Consider the following 20,824-nt stretch of genomic DNA (forward strand, 5'->3'; position numbering starts at 1 on the left):
GAGGGAATTACAAAGCAACTGGGAGGAAACTGAAAAACTGGGAAGAGCAAAACGACTGGGAAGGTATTTTTGAATAATGGGGTATCAGTAAAATATGCAGCATCCATCCATATATTGCATATCATCTTGCAGACCTTGGTCTTGCTTATCAGCACACTAGGGTCCTGAGGTGGGAGGCAGAGCTGTTTTTCCCTTGAGAAAATTTAAAGATTCCTTGGGGATTGGAATCTTTGGGTTTCTTGGGGTCCCACTATAGGATTAGATGAAGTTTGCTAAACTGATTATGCTTAAGAGAGTCTAAATGAAGCTGGTTTAAATCAGTGGTGTCAAGCTCAAATACAAATGGATTTGGTGTCCCATTTTGATTTAGAAAATCACAGATTAACATCATCTATGTTATATTTATTTTTATTTATTTTCTTAGACATTTCCCAATTACATTGTAATCTGGTTCCTCCACTCCAGAGTGGATGAGTCTGATAACTTGGGCTTAAACCAATTACTGAGAGTACAAAGGAATTTCCCAGAACATAGGCAGGTGAATCAGTGGTCAAATATGGCATCGACGACAGCCTAGCAATAGGCCAATTCTCATAGTCTCTCTCTTTTTTAAATGTTTTGAATAGATTTTTATTTTCCAAAATATATGTAAAAACAAATTTTAACATCAATTTTAAAAAAACTTTGTGTTCCAACTTCTCTTCCTCCCTCTATTTCCACCCGCCGCCCACAAGAACTCAAGCAATTCAAAATAAGTTATATATGAGTAGTCATGGAAAATATGCCCATATGAGCCAGTCTCTTAAGAACAATTGATACAAACTTCCTCATTTCTTCTAAAATGTCTGCAGCACACTCTCTTACAAGTATCTATAGAATCTCTCTCTCCCTCCCCTCCCCCCATTCTTCTCTCCCTCCCCTCCCCCCATTCTTCTCTCCCTCCCCTCCCCCATTCTTCTCTCCCTCCCCTCCCCCCATTCTTCTCTCCCTCCCCTCCCCCCATTCTTCTCTCCCTCCCCTCCCCCCATTCTTCTCTCCCTCCCCTCCCCCCATTCTTCTCTCCCTCCCCTCCCCCCATTCTTCTCTCCCTCCCCTCCCCCCATTCTTCTCTCCCTCCCCTCCCCCATTCTTCTCTCCCTCCCCTCCCCCCATTCTTCTCTCCCTCCCCTCCCCCCATTCTTCTCTCCCTCCCCTCCCCCCATTCTTCTCTCCCTCCCCTCCCCCCATTCTTCTCTCCCTCCCCTCCCCCCATTCTTCTCTCTCTCCCCTCTTTTCCCTTCTCTCTGTCTCTGTCTCTCTAGTGCATAATAGGGATTTGATAACTATTTTATCTGTCTCCCCAGGTTCTGAGCTGGTTTTATGCAAACCTCACAGGGCATTGCAAGGTTTCTTTAACCAATAAGAACGCGTTCTATGCACATTACTCAAGTTGATCAAGGACTTTTTCATCATTTAAGTCTAAAGCCTATGGTTAGTCGGTTGATTGAGACACGTTCTTAACTGGCTAAGGTTCAGGGTTATTCATTTAATTAATTAATTAAGGTTCAGCATAATTAAAATTATGCTGTATTGTTTAATAAATGATAGCACTCTGTGATCCAGGTTTTTTCTTATTTTGTCAAACCCCACTTCTGAAGGTCATGATAGAGCCATGTGATCACTCCCAGTCCTCAAGGCTCTTAACCAGCTTGGGCTGGGCCCTTCCCAAGGGGGATCCTGGATTCTGTTTATCCCCTAAACAGAAGCCTTCTTGAAACTAGGCTCTCCTCAGGGGTTATGTTTCTTGTCCTTGCTTTTCTTTCATCAAAGTTGGGGGTGATCTGGTCTACAAGACCAGACTAGTTGGAAAGATCCTGATTTGTTGGGTGAGAGGAAATGGGGGTTGGGCTTCTCTCAGTTTGGAAAAGGCCTGCCTCTCCTCCCCCCCACCCCCCAAGCAAAATCACATGATTCAGGGAAACCCTTCTCTGGTCACAATTAGATCTGTTCCTGAGCTGTGTCTATGTAGGGGAGGAGTTGGAAGGTTGTCCCTGTGTCGACTCCCCCATTGGCTATGGAATACTGCATTCTGATTGGCTAGTTTTGGGCTCGTGGATTGTAATCCTTGAGTAATTGGGGAAGAAGGGGAGGAACCAGTCTCGTTAAGAGATAAAAAGGCCTGGGGCAGCTAGGTAGCGCAGTGGATAAAGCACCTGCCCTGAATCCAGTAGTACCTGAGTTTAAATCCAGCCTCAGACACTTGACACTTACTAGCTGTGTGACCCTGGGCAAGTCACTTAACCCCCTTTGCCCCGTGCAAAAAAAAAAAGAGAGAGAGAGAGAGAGATAAAAATGCCATAGAGCCTCCATTTTGTCCATTTCGCTAGGGAGTGGTCGTTCTCTCGAGAATGACAATAAATAAGCCTTTGACACATCACCAACGCTGAGTTCCAGAAGTTATTGAAGTTTTATTTCTCACTTTGGGTTGTTGTTGCTTTTTTTCTGGCCAAGATCGATAGAGGCAGCTAAGTTTCATAGAGCAGAAAGGGGCATGATTGGCCATATCTGGAGGCCAGCCCACTTTTCCCAGCTCTCTCTGCGCCTCCCTACCCCCCACCCCACTGAATTAATAGGGAGGGGCTGAGAACTATTAACTCACCTGCTCATTAAAATGTCCACCAAGCAGGATTGCCTTGTCTTTGTCAGAGAAGGTCCAAATGGTGTACAGTCAGGCCAATCAGAAGGAATATGGCCCCTAGGTTTAAAAAGCCCTGTTGTTCCTGCTAGGGGTCTTTGGTACAAATGGAGGAAAGCCAGAGACCCCATTTATTAATAGGTTCTGTGCCCTATTAATAAACTTATACTGTTTGAATTACCTCAGTTTACCTTTTTTGTTAAATTTCACTCGACAGGGTGTGGCATTTTATCACTTATGTTAAATGAGGTGGGGTGGTGTGATTGGTGCCATCTCCTGGGGAATTTAAGTTCCTTGAAAACAGAGGGTTGTTAATTTTTCTCTTTGCATCTGCATGATTTAGCACCATTCCTGTCACCTGAAGGGTTAAGAGATAGAGACCAGGGACAGCTAGGTGGTGCAGTGGATAGAGCACTGGCCCTAGAGTCAGGAGGACCTGAGTTCAAATCCGGCCTCAGACACAACACTTACTAGTTGTGTGACCCTGGGCAAGTCACTTAACCCCAATTGCCTCACACACACACAAAAAAGAGAGAGATAGGGACCAAACCTGTGATTTCATTGGCATAGAAAACTCCCATGTGAGAAAACTCCCTCTACCAATGCAGATCAATCCCTTTTCTGCAATTAATAGTCTTAGAGAGTTGATTAGAACACAAAGAGCCACAGGTGGTATGTGTCCAAGGAAGGCAAGGTCCCTACCACAAGACCACACTGCCTCTCAAGTAGCTTAATACACTTTTTGTTGAAGTGAATATATAAAAAGCATTAGAGAGGGACAAAACAAAGCCCTGTGTGACATCTATTGTTGTTTAGGCATTTTTCAGGCATATCCTACTCTTCAAGACCCCATTTGGAATTTTCTTAGTAAAGATACTGTAGTGGTTTTGTTTTGGGGGAGACTTTCGACCTTGAGGGGGGGAGGGGCCAACTCACCCAAAGAATTGGAGGCTCATCATGAATCTTGTAAAATAAAAAGAGATTTATTAGAAGAGAGAAATATGGCCTTGGTGACTGTCTGGCTGGAGTAAGAGAAGCCTGGTCTTTTGTATCTTTACAAGACAAAAGGGAAGGAAGGGCATTCAGTAAGACATGGAGCACCCATCCATATCTTGCATATCAGTGTACCAGGGTCTCAGTAGAGCTGCTCCTCCCCTGGCACAGTTCAAGGATTCCTTGGGGGGTTGGAATCTTTTTGTTTCTTGGGGTTCACCTGCATTCCCAAAACAGTTTTCCATTTCCTTCTCCAGTCCATTTTATAGATGAAGTAACTGAGGGAAACAAGGTTAAGTGACTTGCAGAGGATCACAAAGCTACTCAGTGTGTGAAGCTACTCCAGGCCAGTAATCTACCCACTGCACCATCCAACTGCCCAGGACAAAGGTAGCCTCCGACACAAAGAAAGCCTCCATATACCCCCAAAGTCTTTATAAAAGCACTTCTTGTCATAACAAAAAAAAGCTGGGGTGAGGAAGGAAGATGTCTATTGATTGGGAAATGGCTAAACAAGTTGGGGCACCTGAATGAGTGTCATATTATTATGCTGTGAGAAACTGAATATGGGGAAGTATGGAAGACTTCTATGAACTGATCCTGAGTGATGTCAAAGCAGAACCAGAAAAACAATATAGACAGGCAATGATCATAAAAATGTGAATGAAAAGAATTACAACAAAATGATGAAAACTGAATGCACACGTATAATGACCACGCCTAATCCCAAAGAAGAGCTTGGCAAAGAGGCCTCTCTCCTCTTCTATATAGAGGTAGGGGGCAATGGGTGTGGAACTCAAGGCAGTTTGGGTTTGTTTTTTGTTTTTTTAGTGAGGCAATTGGGGTTAAGTGACTTGCCCAGGGTCACACAGCTAGTAAGTGTTAAGTGTCTGAGGCTGGATTTGAACTCAGGTACTCCTGACTCCAGGGCCTGTGCTTTATCCACTGCGCCATCTAGCCGCCCCCCAGTTTGGGTTTTTTTTTAAATATTTTGGCCAGTTTTGCAGTGTTTTCCCCCCTTTTCTATTCATTTTTTTAAGAGATCACTTTCTTGGAGGAGAAGGGAAGAGGGATAAACTGGGAAATGTAAGTGATATAAAAGCAAAAAATACAGACAACATTGATTCTTTTTAGTAAAGAATAGAACAGAGTCCACCACTTAAGAGGAAGGATGGGGGGACATGTGTGCTATTCCAGGCATAGAGAACAGCATGAAACAAGGCAGAGGCAGAGAATAGGACATGTTTAGGCCTTGAGAGAAAAGACCAGTTTGGCTGGAACTTAGAGCCTGTGTTTGGGCAAATGATGTAAGATAGAGCAGAGAAGGTAAGATGGGACCAGATTATGAACTTGTCTCGAATTCAAGGCTGTAAATGCCCTAGAAGCAATAGAGGGCCATTTAAGGTTTTGATCAGAAGAGTGATAATGCCAGATTTATGGGTCAGAGAGAGTTATCTGGCAGAAGTGTATAGGATGGGTTTGACTTTTTTTTTTTTTTTTTTGTGGAGCAATGAGGGTTAAGTGACTTGCCCAGGGTCACACAGTTAGTAAGTGTCAAGTGTCTGAGGCCCAGTTTGAACTCAGGTCCTACTGAATCCAGGGCCAGTGCTTTATCCACTGCCCACCTAGCTGCCCCCAAGTAGGATGAGTTTGGAGGGAAAGCCATTAAGTTTGGCTTTGGACATGTTGAGTTTAATATTTTGGGGTCATTCGATTTGAAGACGTCCAATAGGAAGCTGTAAGACTAGAGATCAGAAGAGAGGTTGGGGGGGATAGTAGATGTGAGAATCTACAGCTGCTGATGACATCCCCAAGTGACCCAGCAGAGAGGAGGGAAACATTGGACCAGCACAGAATCCTGGGGAGCCCTGTGATCTGGCGGAGGAGCCAGCAAGGGAGGCGGAGGGGCGGTCGGAGAGGTAGGAGAGCCTTGGGGGACGGGACGTCCAGCAAGCCTGGAGAGAAGAGAGATCCGAGAGGAGAGAGGATGGGCGGTGTGCAAGAAGCCAAGGGGGCGGACCGGGCGAAGGCCGCTGCATTCGGGCAAGCAGAGGTCACTGGGGCCTCCGGAGAGGGCAGCTTCGGTGGCACCGTGAGTTTGGAAAGTTAGCAGAAGAGAAGGGAAGCAGCGTTTGCAAACGGCCGGGCCGAGCCTCGAAACCCACGCTCCGGCCTCCAGGCACCACGTGTCCTCAAGTCCGGTTTAGGGTTTGTTTCTTGGTCCCGCCCGCCCGGGTCCTCCTTCCTCTGATTCAGCTCCGCCCTCCCGAACTCGAGCCTGGAGTGCGCACGCGCGCTCGGGGCTCTTCCCTGCTCCGGAAGGGTCCGAACAGGTGAGAGCGGCCGCCGGCCCCGCCCCCGGGACTACAATTCCCAGCGGGTCGCGCGCCGGGGCATGCGCATGGAGAGGCCTGCGGAGCGGCGACGCCGGAGTTTCTGTGTGGCTGCTTCCCCTCCCTCTCTCTGTCGGTCCGGTTCCTCAGCCCTGCCTCGGAGCTGAGCCCAGCCTGGACCGGCCCGGTGGTCTGCAGCCCAGCGGCCCCCAAGCAGCCTCGAGCTCCGGTAAGAAAGCGCCCGGCGCGGGAGGAACAGGCCCTGTCCCGGGGGCGGGGTGGGGAAGGGGCAACCGGGGGGAGGGCTGGGGAAGGAGGAGGAGGTGGGGAAGGGGGATGGGGCAGGAGGGGAATTGGTCAAGGAAGGGGCGGCAAGGGGGAGGGGGCATCGAGAGGGAGGGGGCGTGAGGAGGAACGTGACGGAGAGGACTGGGGGAGGGGGACCGAGTGGGGAGGGGCATCGAGGGAGAGAACGGGGAAGGGGCGGGGCAGTGGGGGAAGGGGATGGGGTGGGGAGGGGGCGGGCGAAGTGTGAAGAGGGCACCGAGGGGGAGGCACGAAATGGGGAGGAGGTGGGGGGCTAAGCCTAGGTACCGCCTAAGAGGAGTGGGCTGGAGCCGGAAGCGGGGCTTGTCCGATCGACATTGGAGGTGCCTTCCCGACGGGACCCCCACCCGCCCAGTGATCCCCGAGGTCGGGCTGCCGACGGCTGGGGGAGATTTACGGGCACATCCCTGGGCTGGTCGGGGTCAGAGTTCCCAGGTTACTGGGGGGCAGTTCTGGGATGCGGGGAGGATTGTGAGTCACCTCGATTTTCTTTCCTCCCCGCTGATTTCTTTTCCCTGGGGAGGGATTCTGACTTTGGCTTCTGGAAATTTCAGCTTTTGTGACTCCTTTTTTGGTGGGGTGGGCTGATTTGCCTCGAAGAATGGCAGATTCTCAGCCCCCCAGGGAAGGCTGATTTTGTACCTTTTCAGATCTTGGGCTCCGGGAATACTAAGAAAAAAAAAAAAGCAGCCCTTGCCCCCCCTCAAGGAGCTTACAGTCTAATGAGGCAAAGGACTGGTTGACTGCAAAGTAATTTGGGGTCTAGGCAGGGCTCCAGGCTGACACAGGCCAGGTTTGCCACAACAGGGTGAGTGAGTAGTGTGTATTTGGCTCATCACCTTCATCTTAAGACTTAATTTGGGGAGATCTCCAAGCTAAAGTTTAGAGATAGCATACATCTGGGTTCCCCAAATGTGTTATTACAGGCTCCCCAGCCCCTGCTCAGGCTCTCCTGTCCTAAAAGGCAGCCCGCTAGGTAGCACAGTATGTAGAGCGCTGGGCCTGGGGTCAGGAAGACCCCAATTCATGTCTGGCCTCTGACACTAGCTCTGTGACCCTGGGCAAGTCAGTTAACTGCTGCCTTCCTCACAGCACCTACCTCCCAGGATTATTGTGGAGATTAAATGAGATAATGTTTGTAAAGCACTTAGCCAGGCACATAGTTGGCAATGAATAAATGCTTGTTCCCTTTCTTATTTTGAACAGAAGTTGTCCAAGCTCAAAAGGACCCCTAGAGCCCTTGAACAAATACACACAAAGCCCCTCTAATAACCAGAATCCAGCTTTCCAGCCCCATTGCCCCAGCAGGCATACTCTTGGGGGGGGACAAACAATCCTTCCCATCAGATGCACTGTCCAGTCAATTTGTGCTAGAGCAGGAAGTTGTCATGGTCTGGGTCTCCTGTACTCTCTCTCTCTCTTTTTTTTTTTTTTGGTGAGGCAATCGAGGGTTAAGTGACTTGCCCAGGATCACACAGCTAGTAAGTGTTGTGTCTGAGGCCCGATTTGAACTCAGGTCCTCCTGGCTCCAGGGCTGGTACTCTATCCACTGTGCTACCTAGCTGCCCCCCTCCTGTACTCTTCCTTGCCACTCAACAACTCTAGGATTCCTGGTGGCTTAAATCAGGGGCCCAAGTGCCTTTCTAAATTGCTTTGCTGGCAGCCTTGGCTCTACTCGGAACTGGGTGACTTCCCCTCTGACACACGGGGAAAGGCGGTTTGATGTGGCTGCTCGGATCCAGGGGCTCCATGTGCATTTGTACTGTTCCCTGAGCTTGTGGCGGAGAAGATGGAAGGGGTCACTGGACCTCGTATGTGATCCGCTGCACTTGGGAACCCGATCTACCCATGGTGCCGGCGCCTCAGCGGCAGGAGGCTGGTCAACAGCTGTACCTTCCATTTCCATCACCGCTGCTTTTCAATTAAAATCGGATCTCCCTGGCTGTTGGCTGGCAGACAGACACAGATGGGCCTTGGAATTTGCGGGGCTGAGTCAGCAAGCCTTTGAGGCCAGCCTGGTTTCTGCCGCTCCTGTTTTATATCAAAATGCAAATCAAAGCAGGAGTTTCCCTCCCATGTCCCCAGCGTTCCCTGTGCCAGGTCTCCAGAGAGAAAAGGCCAGGGCAGACAGGACGCTTTAGCTGTTTATTTTGCCTTCCCAGAGTGGCTTTGACAAAGGAGAGTGGGGGTGGGGGGATGGTATATAAATCAGGGTGGCTTTCGGCCAGCTGCCCGTGTGGTTGATCCAGTCTTCTAGGATCACCTCAGGTGAGGGGCACTTGTCATGCAAGTCGAGAAATCAGGGAATCGTATTCTTTTGGCTTTTAAATGAGGGATATTTTTTTCTTCTGATTGCTTGGTACATCCTCAATCTGAGTGTCTCTTCATGCTCCAGAAGCCACCTGCCGAGGCCCAGAGGCTGTATACACTGTTGGGGTTCCTTATGTAATCGTCCTGCTGACGGGTTGTATCTTGTTGGGTTGCCTTTGATCTTCCTGGGTCCTGCCTTGACTACTGCAGTGGCACAGCAAATGACAGCAAGGTTGAAGCCTGGTGCTTGTTCTGTTGGTGGGACTTTGATTGAGGTGCCAGGCTGTTAATCAGTAGTCAGTCAGGGGCTTCGAGGTGGCGTAGTAGATAGAGCAGCTGTCCTGAAGTCAGGAGGACCTGAGTTCAAATCTGACCTCAGACACTTAATACTTACTAGCTGTGTGACCCTGGGCAAGTCACTTAACCCCAATTGCCTCACCAAAAAAAAAAAAAAAAAGGAAGTCAGTCAGAGAACCCTGGACTGTCCAGGGTTTTAATGAAAGGGCCTTACTTCTCCATTAAAATCCTCTCTGATGAACATTGTACACAGTATCATCAACATTATGTGTTGATCAGCTGTGATAGACTTGACTCTTCTCAGGATACAATGGTATAAGATAATTCCAAAGGACTCATGATGGAAAATGCTCTCCAAATCCAGAAAAAAAAAAGAACTGTGGAATATGGATGGAGACTGAACCATACTGTTTCTTTTGTTTTTGGTGGTGGTGGTGTTTTTCTTTTTTGAGGTTTTTCCTTTTTGCTCTGATTCTTCTCTTATAACATGACTAATGCAGAAATATGTTTAATGTGATTGTACATGTATAACCTATATCAGATTACTTACTGTCTTGGGGCGGGGGAGGGAGGGAGAAAAATTTGGAACTAGAAATCTTATAAAAATAAATGTTGAAAACGATCTCTACATGTAACTGGAAAATAATAAAATACTTCTATAATTTAAAAAAATTCTCTCTGAGGGGCGGCTAGGTGGTGCAGTGGATAAAGCACCGGCCCTGGATTCAGGAGGACCTGAGTTCAAATCCGGCCTCAGACACTTGACACTTACAAGCTGTGTGACCCTGGGCAAGTCACTTGACCCCCATTGCCCCGTTTAAAAAAAAAAATCCTCTCTGATGCCTCCTGATGGCACAGAAGCCACCATGGGCTCTCAGAGACTCTGCCAGCAGGGGACAAGCTGGTAAGGCTTTGAATATCTGCCTAGACTGTTGTCCGGAGATCAGCCTGGCTACGTTGGGGGATTCTTTCTGCCAGATTGACCTTCAAGTGTTGAATCGTCTGTCCTAGCAACACTTGGAGACCATCTGGCAGGTCATAGAAGGGTTGTAGCCCAGCACTGGCACCTGCACCTAAATCACCCGTCCCTGAGCTATACTGAGCAAGGGCAAGCTTGGGCTCCTGGTGCTGAGGAGCTGTGAGCCATTTGGGGCCTTGGGTCTCTTTTGGTCCTAGGGACTGATGCCCGTTGTGCTTGCTCATCCTTTGAGGGAAACACAGGGGACTTGAGAGCACTTGGGTTAAGAACATAGGACTGTGGGGGCAGCTAGGTGGCACAGTGGATAAAGCACCGGTCCTGGATTCAGGAGGACTTGAGTTCAAATCCAGCCTCAGACTCTTGACACTTAGTCACTTAACTCTCATTGCCCGACCAAAAAAAAAAGGGGGGGGAAACATAGGACTGTAGTTTTTAGTTCAGCTCTGCTACTAGCTAGCTGTATGACCTTGAACAAGTAAATTTCCCCGGGCTTCCTTTTCCTCTTTTGTGAGGGGCTGGCACTAGAAGAGGGGCTCTTTCCAATAGTTCATGGACCCAGGGGTCTGTGGATAGATTTGAGGGGGTCACTGGTCTTGAATGGGAAACCAATTAGGTGTTTATTTCAATAGAATTGGTTTCCTTGATAACCCAGGTGTTATTATTTTGTGCATTTAAAAACATGATTCTGAGAAGGGTCCGTGACACTGGAGAGGTTAGAGGCTCCTGCCCTCAGTTGTCTTGAAGCTCCCTCGAAGCTCTGACAGCCTGCTTCTCATTGCCTGATCTCCTGAGAACTCACTTGCTCTGCTGAGACCCCGGGCACAAAGCACAGAATGTAGTTCTGACAGCCAAGTGTCCTGAAGATCCAGCCCACCCTGGGGCCTCCCCTCTCAGGGGAAGGAGTCGTGGAAAACGGCTGCTAGCTTCCCTCCGTCCAAGAATGCCAGGGCAGCGCTGACTAGATTCTTTTCCAGACTTTATTCTTTCACACCAAGTTTAAGCCCTTCCCTCTTGTTTTCCAGGATCATTTGTGTGGTATAGGCAACTGGCCCATCTTCTTTCTCAGCAGTGTCCAACTGTCTGCTTTCAGTCACTGGCATGCCTTTTGGAGCTGCCCTGTGAAAGAAGGTTCTGGGTCATTTGGGGCAGATCTGTTTCCAGTGCCATCACTGCTGGGCTAGCCTACATCCTGACTGGCGAGCATTGGCATAGGTTTAAAGAGAGATTTTCTTCTGGAAACCTGATGTTGTTCTTAAATATTTAAAGTAGGTATTTTTGAATAGGTATTCAGAGAATCTTAGACTAGCAGAGGTGGAAGGATCTTAGTGATCCATCATCTAGGCCAACCCCTTCATTTTATAGATGAGGAAACTGAGACCGGTTTGGTGACTTCCCCGAAGGTGACACAGCTAGCCGGTAGAGCCAAGACTAGAGTTCTGGCCTCCTGCCTTCAAATCTGGTGGTCTGTGCAAGATAAAAGCTGGTGCTCAGCCATTTTCTAAGTCCTTTATAGATAGAACAGTAGGCTTAGCTTGAGATTGCAGCCATGTATGGAAGCTCAGAAGATTGGCTTACACAAAGCCAGGCCACTGGGCCTGGAGTCAGGAAGACCTGAGTTCAAATCCAGCCTCAGACACTAGCTGTGTGACTCTGGGCAAGACACTTAACCTCTCTTTGCCTTAATTCACTGGAGAAGGAAATGGCAAACCACTCCAATTTCTTTGCCAGGAAAACCCCTTGGACAGTATCGGCTGTTATGGTCCACAGGGTCACAAAGAGTGGGGCACAACAAAATGAAAGCAACAGAGGTTGCTGGATCCTTTGGTGTCCGATGATGGTCTTGTCCCTGTCATTGCCCCAAATGCTCTTTGGCAGATCCACCATCTCTTAAGTGGTTTTGAAGAACAGCATGGTCTGGGTGGGTGGAGAGAAGCATTGATCTGAGGGCTTCTAACGCTAATTTTTATGCTTCATGTGCGATCTTTGAGGTTTCCTTAAGGTTTCTAGGACAGAAGGGCTTTGCTACATTTTTTTTTTTTATGAAAACACCTTTCAGGTTGAATGGAAACATTTCTGTCCCCATCTGTGTGAGCACAACAGATGTTGTGCTGTTTATGAGAACCTTGGAAAACGAATCTATCTGATAAGGGTAGAAACAAGGAGACCTCAGCTCCGGCTCTCATTCCCTTTTGCTCAAAGTTATTTTCTCTTTTTAAAAACGACAATCCCCATTACTATTACTAATGCTCTTGAAATGCTGGTTAATGATATTGGAAGTTAGTGGGAGAGTGGTTGTGTGATTAAGAGTGATAGTATCGGGGGCAGCTAGGTGGCGCAGTGGATAGAGCACCGGCCCTGGATTCAGGAGTACCTGAGTTCAAATTTGACCTCAGACACTTAACACTTACTAGCTGTGTGACCCTGGGCGAGTCACTTAACCCCAATTGCCTCACTAAAAAAAAAAAGAGTGATAGTATCCTGGGAATGGGAAGAATTACTCCATTCAAATAGAGTCTGAGCTGAGTTTTCCGATTTCCAAGTCTATGCACAGCTGGTCTTCTCTTGGGGCTCCTTGGGTATTTTGGTGTCTAAGGCCCCTCCTAAGGCAACCGTTCTGCCCACTCTGTCTCCTGCTGCCTCTCCATCTCCTGCTCATTTTTTTTCCCTTTCCTGTCTAGCCCTCTGACTCTAACCCTAACCCTAAATGATCATCTTCCAGTTGTCTCCCACCCCTTCCCCACCCAGCCTCTCCGGAAGATCCTGGCGCCCCCTCCCACCCTCCCCCAGTCTCTCTCAACTTTCAGAAAAGATTGATGAGCATTTTGAGAAGCTGCAGAGACTTTATTGAGTTTCAGGTTTCCTTCCTTCCTTTTCCACATTCTCAGCTTGACCTCAGGGTGTCGCCTGGGCCTGTCCCCTGGGAGTTGATGCTCTGGAGTGCCAGTCCCGTTTTAAGGGCACTAACAAGCTGGCCTGGACAGTGGCTTCCTGGACCTGGTTTGGTATTTCCTCATGTGGAGAATACAGATCCCCAAGCACTAGGTGGTCCTGTGCCAGTTGGAAAGGGGGTGGCCCTATAGACTCTGGGTATGAAAGGAATTTGGGTGCCCTTGTAGCCTCACTTCGTGGTTCATAGTAGGTGCTTAGTAGATCTTGCTGGATTGAGCCCATTCAGACCAGAGCGTCAGCATGATCATCCCACCCTGCTGCGCTCTCTGACTTTAATGCCCAGGGATACATTGGGAGAGCGTGGTCAGTGCAACTCCAACATCTCCGACTCCCCATGAATAGCTTCCTTTGGCTTCATCGTGCCTGAGTTTCTTCTCTTCAGGCTTTTCTTTAAGCGTTCCGAGGGCAGGCCAAGATGCATCGTGGCCTGATGGGAAGGGCACAGGGCTTGAAGACCTCATCCTTCCACATTCTAGCCTGTATATGTAGGCACCCTGTTTCCTTGTCTGTAAAATGGGAATAATGCCTGGCCTACCTACCTATTTCATAGGGTTGAGGAGTGAATGGAATATGTGTCTATGTGTGTAGCTCTCAAGTGTTCTCTAGTCTGCTGTTCCAGTAGGAAAATGGGAAGTTCAGAACATCCAGAATGATTCTGTTCTCCTCATTGATGATACATACATGCCCTGTCCTCAGAGGGCTCTGTTAGGCGTGGGCTGATAAGGGAAGTTACTTCTGTCTCCTAACTAAACTATTCGGAACCTCACTCTACTTATAATTAGAGCTTTATTTATTGGAATGGAAACAAACCCTAGGGTTTGTCCTTGGCTAGAGTAAAGGCGCTGCCTACTCCCAGCCACTTAAGGAAGCCACCCTCACTCCTGGGGCCCAGTGTTCCCGGATGGGGTGTCTTTGTTGGAGGGATCCTGGAGGCCCAAGGAGAGGCAGGTCTGCTTCCGGCAGGTGTTTGGGTTGGAGCTAGCAGTGCCCTTTTCCTCACCTTCTAGGTTGGTTTTGAATGTGTGGTTCTCCTCAAGAGCTCTTGACTTCTGCTTTGAAATTTTGAAGACTTGGGCAGCTAGGTGGCGCAGTGGATAGAGCACCGGCCCTGGAGTCAGGAGTACCTGAGTTCAAATCCGGCCTCAGACACTTAACACTTACTAGCTGTGTGACCCTGGGCAAGTCACTTAACCCCAATTGCCTCACTAAAAAAAAAAAAAAAAGAAATTGTGAAGACTTTATTGAGTTTCAAGTCCTGATCTTGAATCTCTACAAGTCTCCTTTCCTTTCCTTTCCGTTCTAGTGCTTAGCTCGCCTTCAGCATCTCTTCCCCTGTGAGTTGATGCCCTTAAGTGCCAGGCCCATTTTAAGGGCACTTAAAAGCCAGTGCTAAGAGTGATCCCCCCCATCCCCCTTTTAGGTTGTTAAACTGCTTAGAAAACACTGAATCCCAGCAGAATGAATGCCTCTAATGGACAGACAGCTTATGCATGCGGGAGTCCGCCATATGCATCTCTGAAGTGGGTTGTGCTTAGACCAAACAAAGGCTTAGACCAGGTGACTTTGCCAGTTACTCATCATCTGGTTAGCCTTGGAGCTGGGCCTCCATTACAGACGGCTCAGCTTGTCTTTGAATCTTGCCTGTGTGATTGATTGCGGGTGTCCCCTGGGCCAAGTCACTGAACATTGTTGGCCTAGACGAACTCTGAGGCCTCTTAGAGCTAAATCTGTGAGCCTGCCCTTCTCCCCATTCTGTGTGTCTCTCACTGTGCACATTGTTTTTCTTTAAAAGAATAATTTTTTATCAGTTCCTTTTTTAAAGTTAAATTTTCTTTTGTTTAACAAGTATTTTTGTTATATCGCTGTCAATTTCCAGTGTAGCAGCTTTTTACTTTGATGTCATCAAAAATGTCCTTCTTTGCTTTTCTGATCACTTCCAGTTGTGAAAGATGCCTCCTGCCCTTCTCTTTTGGCAGCGATGACATTTTATATTTAGATTGCTTCTCCAGTTGAAGCTCATTGGGGAAATGGTGTAAGATGTTGCTAAATTGCTTTCCAGTTTTCCCACAGTTCTGGATGAGCAGAGTCATTACTCCAGTTGTCTTGTCTCCCTGCCTTTCCAAAGTAACTCCTTTGCTTGTTGAGGGACGATTCCCAGGCATCGGGAACATGGCCGCCGCCTCCTTGTTTCCGATAGCTTCCTCTGGATCCCTCAGAGGCATCGGTTTCACACAGGACACGGTCGTTCTTGTTGATGAGAACTGCTGTACTCTTTTCCCTTTCAGATCTGGAGGAAGTGACAAGCGATGAGCTGCAGAGAGGCCCCCCAGCCAGTGTAGCTTGAAGACCTTCTGGAGAGCCAGGCCCATGAGAAGATGGCCACATACCCCAGCCCTGTGGTGGTGGCTGTGTGGGAATGGCAGGACGAGCTCGGCACCTGGCACCCCTACAGCGCAGCCGTATGTAACTACATAGAGCAGCAGTTCATGACTCACAAGGGCCAGCGGTATGGATTCGGAAGTCTGGCCAGCAGTATTCCCTTGGGCCACGCCGACCCGGCGCTGGCGCCCTACATCATCGACCTCCCCAGCTGGACTCAGTTTCGTCAGGACACAGGTGAGATGTTGCCTCTTGGACTGATGGGGTGGGGAGTTGGAAGGAAGTGAGGAACCCACCTCATTCCTAAAATAGTTGATTTTTCAAGGCTTTGGAATGACAAAGACGCTGCTAACTAACTGTCAGGTGGCGTGAAAGGGCTTGTCTTAGTGGTTCAGAAGACTTAGGAGGCCTGATAGGGCTGGCCTGTTGTCACCGACTTCCCTAAGAAGTCAGACAGTCAGGGCCCAAAACGCACCGAGAAAGCGTCTCATAAATGCTTGTACGCTTAGCTGAGCCAAGTGGGTGCAGGCTGATTTCTGACTGGAAGACCAAGAGCTAGGAGTGACTGTCCTCTGGAAAGTACATTTGGGTGGGGCCCCGGTATCAAACACCAAGATCACCCCTGTCTTTACTTGGACTTCATAACTGTGGGGAGGTGAGACCTCAAGTTGGTCTGGTGCTAAAGATTAGGGGCTCTTGGAGGGAGGCGGTGCTGCTGTTATCCCCATTCGACAGATTAGAAAGCTGAGGCACAGACTGCATCTCTTAGCCTTCCCATTGGAATTACTTTGTGTGGGGCCGGACCAGGCCCATTGCTGTTGAACAGGGGCTGCCGGCAAACCTGCTGGGCCTAGAACGCAGGAGAATTCTCCCTGGGCAGCACACTCTGTACTCTGTTTAACCCTCCTGCCCGGCCTGGACTCCGTGTGGGTCTCTCAAAAGGAAACACTGTGAATAACAGGAAGCCGGTGTTTGAAGCTGCGTGAGGCTCATCCCTGCCAAACAGTGACGGACTCAGATGGAGCCCGAAGCCTGGCGGGGCTGTTGGGGGCAGCAGCTTCTTCCTGAGCTTTCTGTGTATCTCTCCATCAATTGATTGCTTGACAAATCATCTGTCCTTCCAGCCTTTTTGGGGTCCAGCAGGTTTCCTTTTCACCTTTTTGGTCAGTGGTGGATGTGAGCAGAGCCTTGACGCTTCTTACCGGACTTGCCTGTTCGCGGCTTAGCTCCCCAGCTTTCAGGCAGGCCTCTGATCCATGTGGTCTGGCTTCCCTCCCGTCTTAGACCTTCACAGAACTGATTCCTTCCCAGGCACCAGATCCACTCTGCCTCTGCCTGGATGATAGGCCTGCCCTGTGGCCTTTTATGTGACTGGTGTTCCAGGGTCTGAGACCCTTGGGAGCCGTTGCTTAGCTCCTCCCTCTCCTCACAGCCACCCCAGAGCGTTCCCAAGTGCCTTTTTTGCCCAGCCCGCTATGTGGGGCTTGTCTTGGATCGGCCATTTCCCCTTGTGGGAGGTGCCTAAGACAGACAACACTTACCCAGGCTTTTTCACTTTCTCTTTCCTAGAGGAGAGACTGTCTCTGACCTACATCAAAGGTCTCCTTTATCTGTGGATTTAATAGGAGCTTACCCAGAGTCAGTGTAGACGGCTTTCCACAAATGAATCTTTATATCATACCTAGAACACGAAAGAGTCCTAAGAATTAGGCCCTAGGAACTGGCTGGAGTTGTTCCTTTGGATCAGGCTTTTGACATTTGCTGTGTCTTGAGGGATAGTGGGTATTTCTTTCCCTTTGGGGCTGGTTACCGGGGCCGGGTTCGGTTCAGTAAGTGTGCCGGCCTCCTTTTTCTTCCCTAGCCTTGAAGGCAGCCTCCTTTGACAAGCCTCCATGATCTCCCTTCACCCCCCCCCCCCATGTGAATCTGAATGACCATAGTGGGGAAAGAAAGGGGGACTGGGAGGGAGTTGATACTGAAGCCCTTTGCCTGTAGTTGAGGACAGAAGTGATAATGGAAGGAGCTGGCTTTTGTCGCGTCTCTCTTGCCGACATCCTCATGTTCTGAAACCCTGGCGCCATTTTGAATGTCTCCAGTGGAAAACGGTGTTGACGGGAGGTGAAGGCTCTGTCTCTCGGTAGGGCAGGTGAGGAAGCTGTGGTAAGACCTATGTCTGACGTGTTGGGCTCCCTTTACCTGTTCTCAAGTAGTGATGTAAGGATGGGGTGCAGTGGGGGGAGGTAGAAGGGGTTTTCCCAGCGTCGTCTTAGCCATCCTTGCTGTGCTGCCTTCGGGTGGCAGAGAGGGAATTCTGCGATGGAATCAGAGATGTTCAGTGTTAGAACTGGAAGGACCATGAAGGATCTCATCTCTCCTACTTTTTTGTTTCCTAAGTGAAGGACTGGAGGTGCACTAAGGGCGTGTAAGGCAGTGTGGGATGGTAGGTGGAGACTCAGCTTCGGGGTCCCAGGACCTGGGTTGAAAGCCTGACTGTGCTACTCACGGACTGAGGTGACTTCCCTTCCCTGGGCCCCACTCAGTATCTTCATCTGTGAATTGGACTTTTGCTCCTTCCTGAGATGTGAACTCACAGTTTGAGCCATTGATGGCAAAGAGTAAGATTTGAGACCACCAAAATCCAGGAAAAAAAAGAATAGTTTGGGGACAGCTGGGTGGCACAGTGGATAGAGCACCGGCCCTGGATTCAGGAGGACCTGAGTTCAAATGTGGCCTCAGATACTTGACACTTACTAGCTGTGTAACCTTGGGCAAGTCACTTAATCCTCATAGCCCTACCAAAAAAAAAGAAAAGAAAAGAATAGTTTGCATTTCACCCTCCCCACTTCCCATCCTGGCATAGGTGGGTCCCATACATCCCTTTTCTCCCCCTTCTGGCTCTAGCCTACACTTTGCTCCCAGCTTAACCCCCAAGCTATGTGCATAGCTCTTCCTTCTGCCTCTTCTCAGAAGGGCTGGCCCAGGCTAAACCTATTCCTTTAACTCTGGGAGAGGAGGGATGCTTGTGTCTAGCCTAGCCCCCTACCTGTTGAGTTTGAGGACCTTCTGCAGGCCTTCATCAGGGACACACACAGCTGGAAATCACTTAGTTGCCCAGAATACCCAGTGATGAATTTCCTTTTCCCATGTGATCCTTAAGTTCCACTTATTAACAAAGAGCAGCAGCCACCAGTATAAACCAGCTGTTTACCACCTGTTACTCCAGCCCTTCACTCTCGGGAGATGTCTGATGCCTGCAATTGTCTTGTTTTGGAACAGGGACCATGCGGTCAGTGCGGCGCCATCTCTATCCTCAGCAGTCGGCCCCAGGCCGGGGCATCGTCTGGGAGTGGCTGAATGATGACGGCTCCTGGACGGCCTATGAGATGAGCATCTGTGACTACCTCGAGCAGCAGCTGGCCGGGGGGAGCCAGCTGGCCGATCTGGCCCTTCTGGGTTACAACTACGAAGTGGACTTTACCACCCACACTCAGGTTAACAAGACGTCGAGCTACCGCCGGCGGGTGCGGCGCAGCCACGGCCCCACTTACCCCGTGACGGCCATCATCGCCGTGCCTGGCCATGCGGGGGCGGCTTGCTCGTGCCAACAGTGCCTAGCAAACAGTGGCTCCGGCCCTGTCAACAACCGCTACAGACACTCGATGACCCACCTCCCTGCGTACGTGACGCCCCAGCCCACCCACCGGACTGCCCCCACAGCAGTGTACACAGGCTATGCGCCCTACAGCAAGCCTTCCTTATCCGGGGCCAGGTCTGCCCCGAGGCTCAATGTCGCCAACCCCTGGAGCATGGTGACCCCTGTCCTGGGGACGGTCCCCGTCTACCCTTCCAGCCTTCCACATCTGGTACCTCAGCTCCTGCCCCCAGGACCCACACCAGCCAAGACCAGGTATTCCCTTTCCTCACTCGTCGCTCTGCCTTGCTCAGCATGTCCCAGGGTCTGGCTGTTCCATCTGTCTGTGCGGGGGAGCTTAAGGCCGAGCCAGACCATTTAAGATGATGGCACTGCGCTTCCAACCTGGATTTCCTTGTAACCTGAATGGGTTCTGAGCTGGCATCTGAACCCGGGGAAGTATCCCTCTGAGGCTCTTGCTCCTGGTCCTGCTCTGTCTGTCCAATGAGCCCAGCTCCCTGGGCTCCGACTGTCCTGCCTTTGTCCAGCCCCGGCGCCCCGGCTGCCGGCTCGGCCACTCAGTCCTCTGTCCTGAGGGAATGAAAGTTCCCTGCCGGCAGGATGGCTCTGCTTCTCACTTGTGCTGGGTGGTTGGATTCTGATTGGTCATTTGGGACCTCCGGGAGGGAGAGAGTTGAGGCCAGGCTTTGGCCATACGTGGCCACCCTTGTGTAGAAGGAGGGTCTTTTCTGTGCCCAGTCCTTGCAGAAGATTCCCAAGTGTGCTTCCCTCGGAGCCTCGGCTAGCCGAGGAGGAGGTAGAAGGGATGGATGGGAGCCCTCAAGAGCTCCCAAAAATGTGCGTGTTGGCCCAAGTGCAGGCCCCTCGCCAGTGAAATCTCCATGGAGCTAGTTAGCAAACCCCATAGGAGTTCATGGTGTGTTGGCCAAAGAAGGCTCACATGCGCTTCCTGAGCCTTTGTCGGGGAAGTGTGCTGTTCAGGCCCAGAGAGGGAGAGCCCCGCTCCGGGTGCCCTGCCCTGGTCGCATCCCACCAAGTGGGCCAGCAAGAGAAGAGGGCAGCCAGGGTGCCCGGGCTCTTAGCCTGAAGAGCAGACTTGGAAGTGTACATGATATGTCACTGGCTTCATGTATGCAAAGGGCTGTGATGTGGAAGAAGGCCAACCGTGCAGGGAGGGAGGTTTGGTAGGGTGGCAAAATGGGTAGTGTGCTGAACTTGAGGCCAGCAATTAGCAGTCTTTGAATCCTGTCTCAGATTCTTACTAGCCGTGTGACCCTGGGCAGGTCACTTAACCTTTGGGCACCTCAGTTTCCTCTTCTGTAAGAGGGGGTTAATAACAGCACCTACTTCTCAGGGTTGTTGTTGTAAGGATCAAATAAGCTATGAAAACCTTAAAGTGCTGGTGAATATTAGCTAATTATTATATGATTATCACCATCATCATCGTTATTTAAAAGTTATAGCCGTGCAAAGGGAATGGATTGCCTGCAGTGGCTTCTTTCTCCCTTTAGAGACCTTCTAAAGGTGGCATGCCTCTTTCACTAGAACATTGTACCCGGGATTTGCAATCCTTGTTGGACAAGACTGGATGACTTGACTTCCCATTTTGAGATTCTGTGACATTCACTGGAAAATATTACTGGGCTGCGTTCTGCATTCACTAGAGGCCAGATTTTTGTGTGGGGGGGGAGGAGGAGGAGTACAGTTTGTTCAGAGTAGATCACCAGCCACATCACGTGGTACTGACCCAGTGCACTTAAGAGGGGGATGGGAGAGGGAAGGCTTCTCCCATAGAAGACGTGGGCCTGGAGGGCGCTTGAAAGACTAAGGGGGACCCAGAGTAGGGCTCCCCAGCAGCAGACTGGCGAAGCCTCTGGTCACAGCCCTTCTCAGCGTCACGTTTGTAAAGGAGGCTGGTTCTTTTGAAATCG

At 49.8% G+C, this 20,824-nt stretch overlaps 1 protein-coding gene across 2 annotated transcripts in view; it reads left to right on the plus strand.

The window, feature by feature from the left end:
- The first annotated feature begins 6,058 nt into the window (after positions 1-6,058).
- Positions 6,059-20,824, plus strand: part of DTX2 (deltex E3 ubiquitin ligase 2) — a 45,729-nt gene continuing 30,963 nt past the window's right edge. For both annotated transcript variants that reach the window (XM_043963887.1, XM_043963886.1), the window contains exons 1-3: positions 6,059-6,229; positions 15,148-15,478; positions 18,518-19,148. In XM_043963887.1, coding sequence (XP_043819822.1) covers positions 15,238-15,478; positions 18,518-19,148 — 872 coding nt within the window. In that variant the 5' untranslated portion in view covers positions 6,059-6,229; positions 15,148-15,237. The remainder of the gene's footprint in view (positions 6,230-15,147; positions 15,479-18,517; positions 19,149-20,824) is intronic.

The sequence above is a fragment of the Dromiciops gliroides genome, chromosome 4, assembly GCF_019393635.1.
Source record: "Dromiciops gliroides isolate mDroGli1 chromosome 4, mDroGli1.pri, whole genome shotgun sequence".
Taxonomy (NCBI): domain Eukaryota; kingdom Metazoa; phylum Chordata; class Mammalia; order Microbiotheria; family Microbiotheriidae; genus Dromiciops; species Dromiciops gliroides.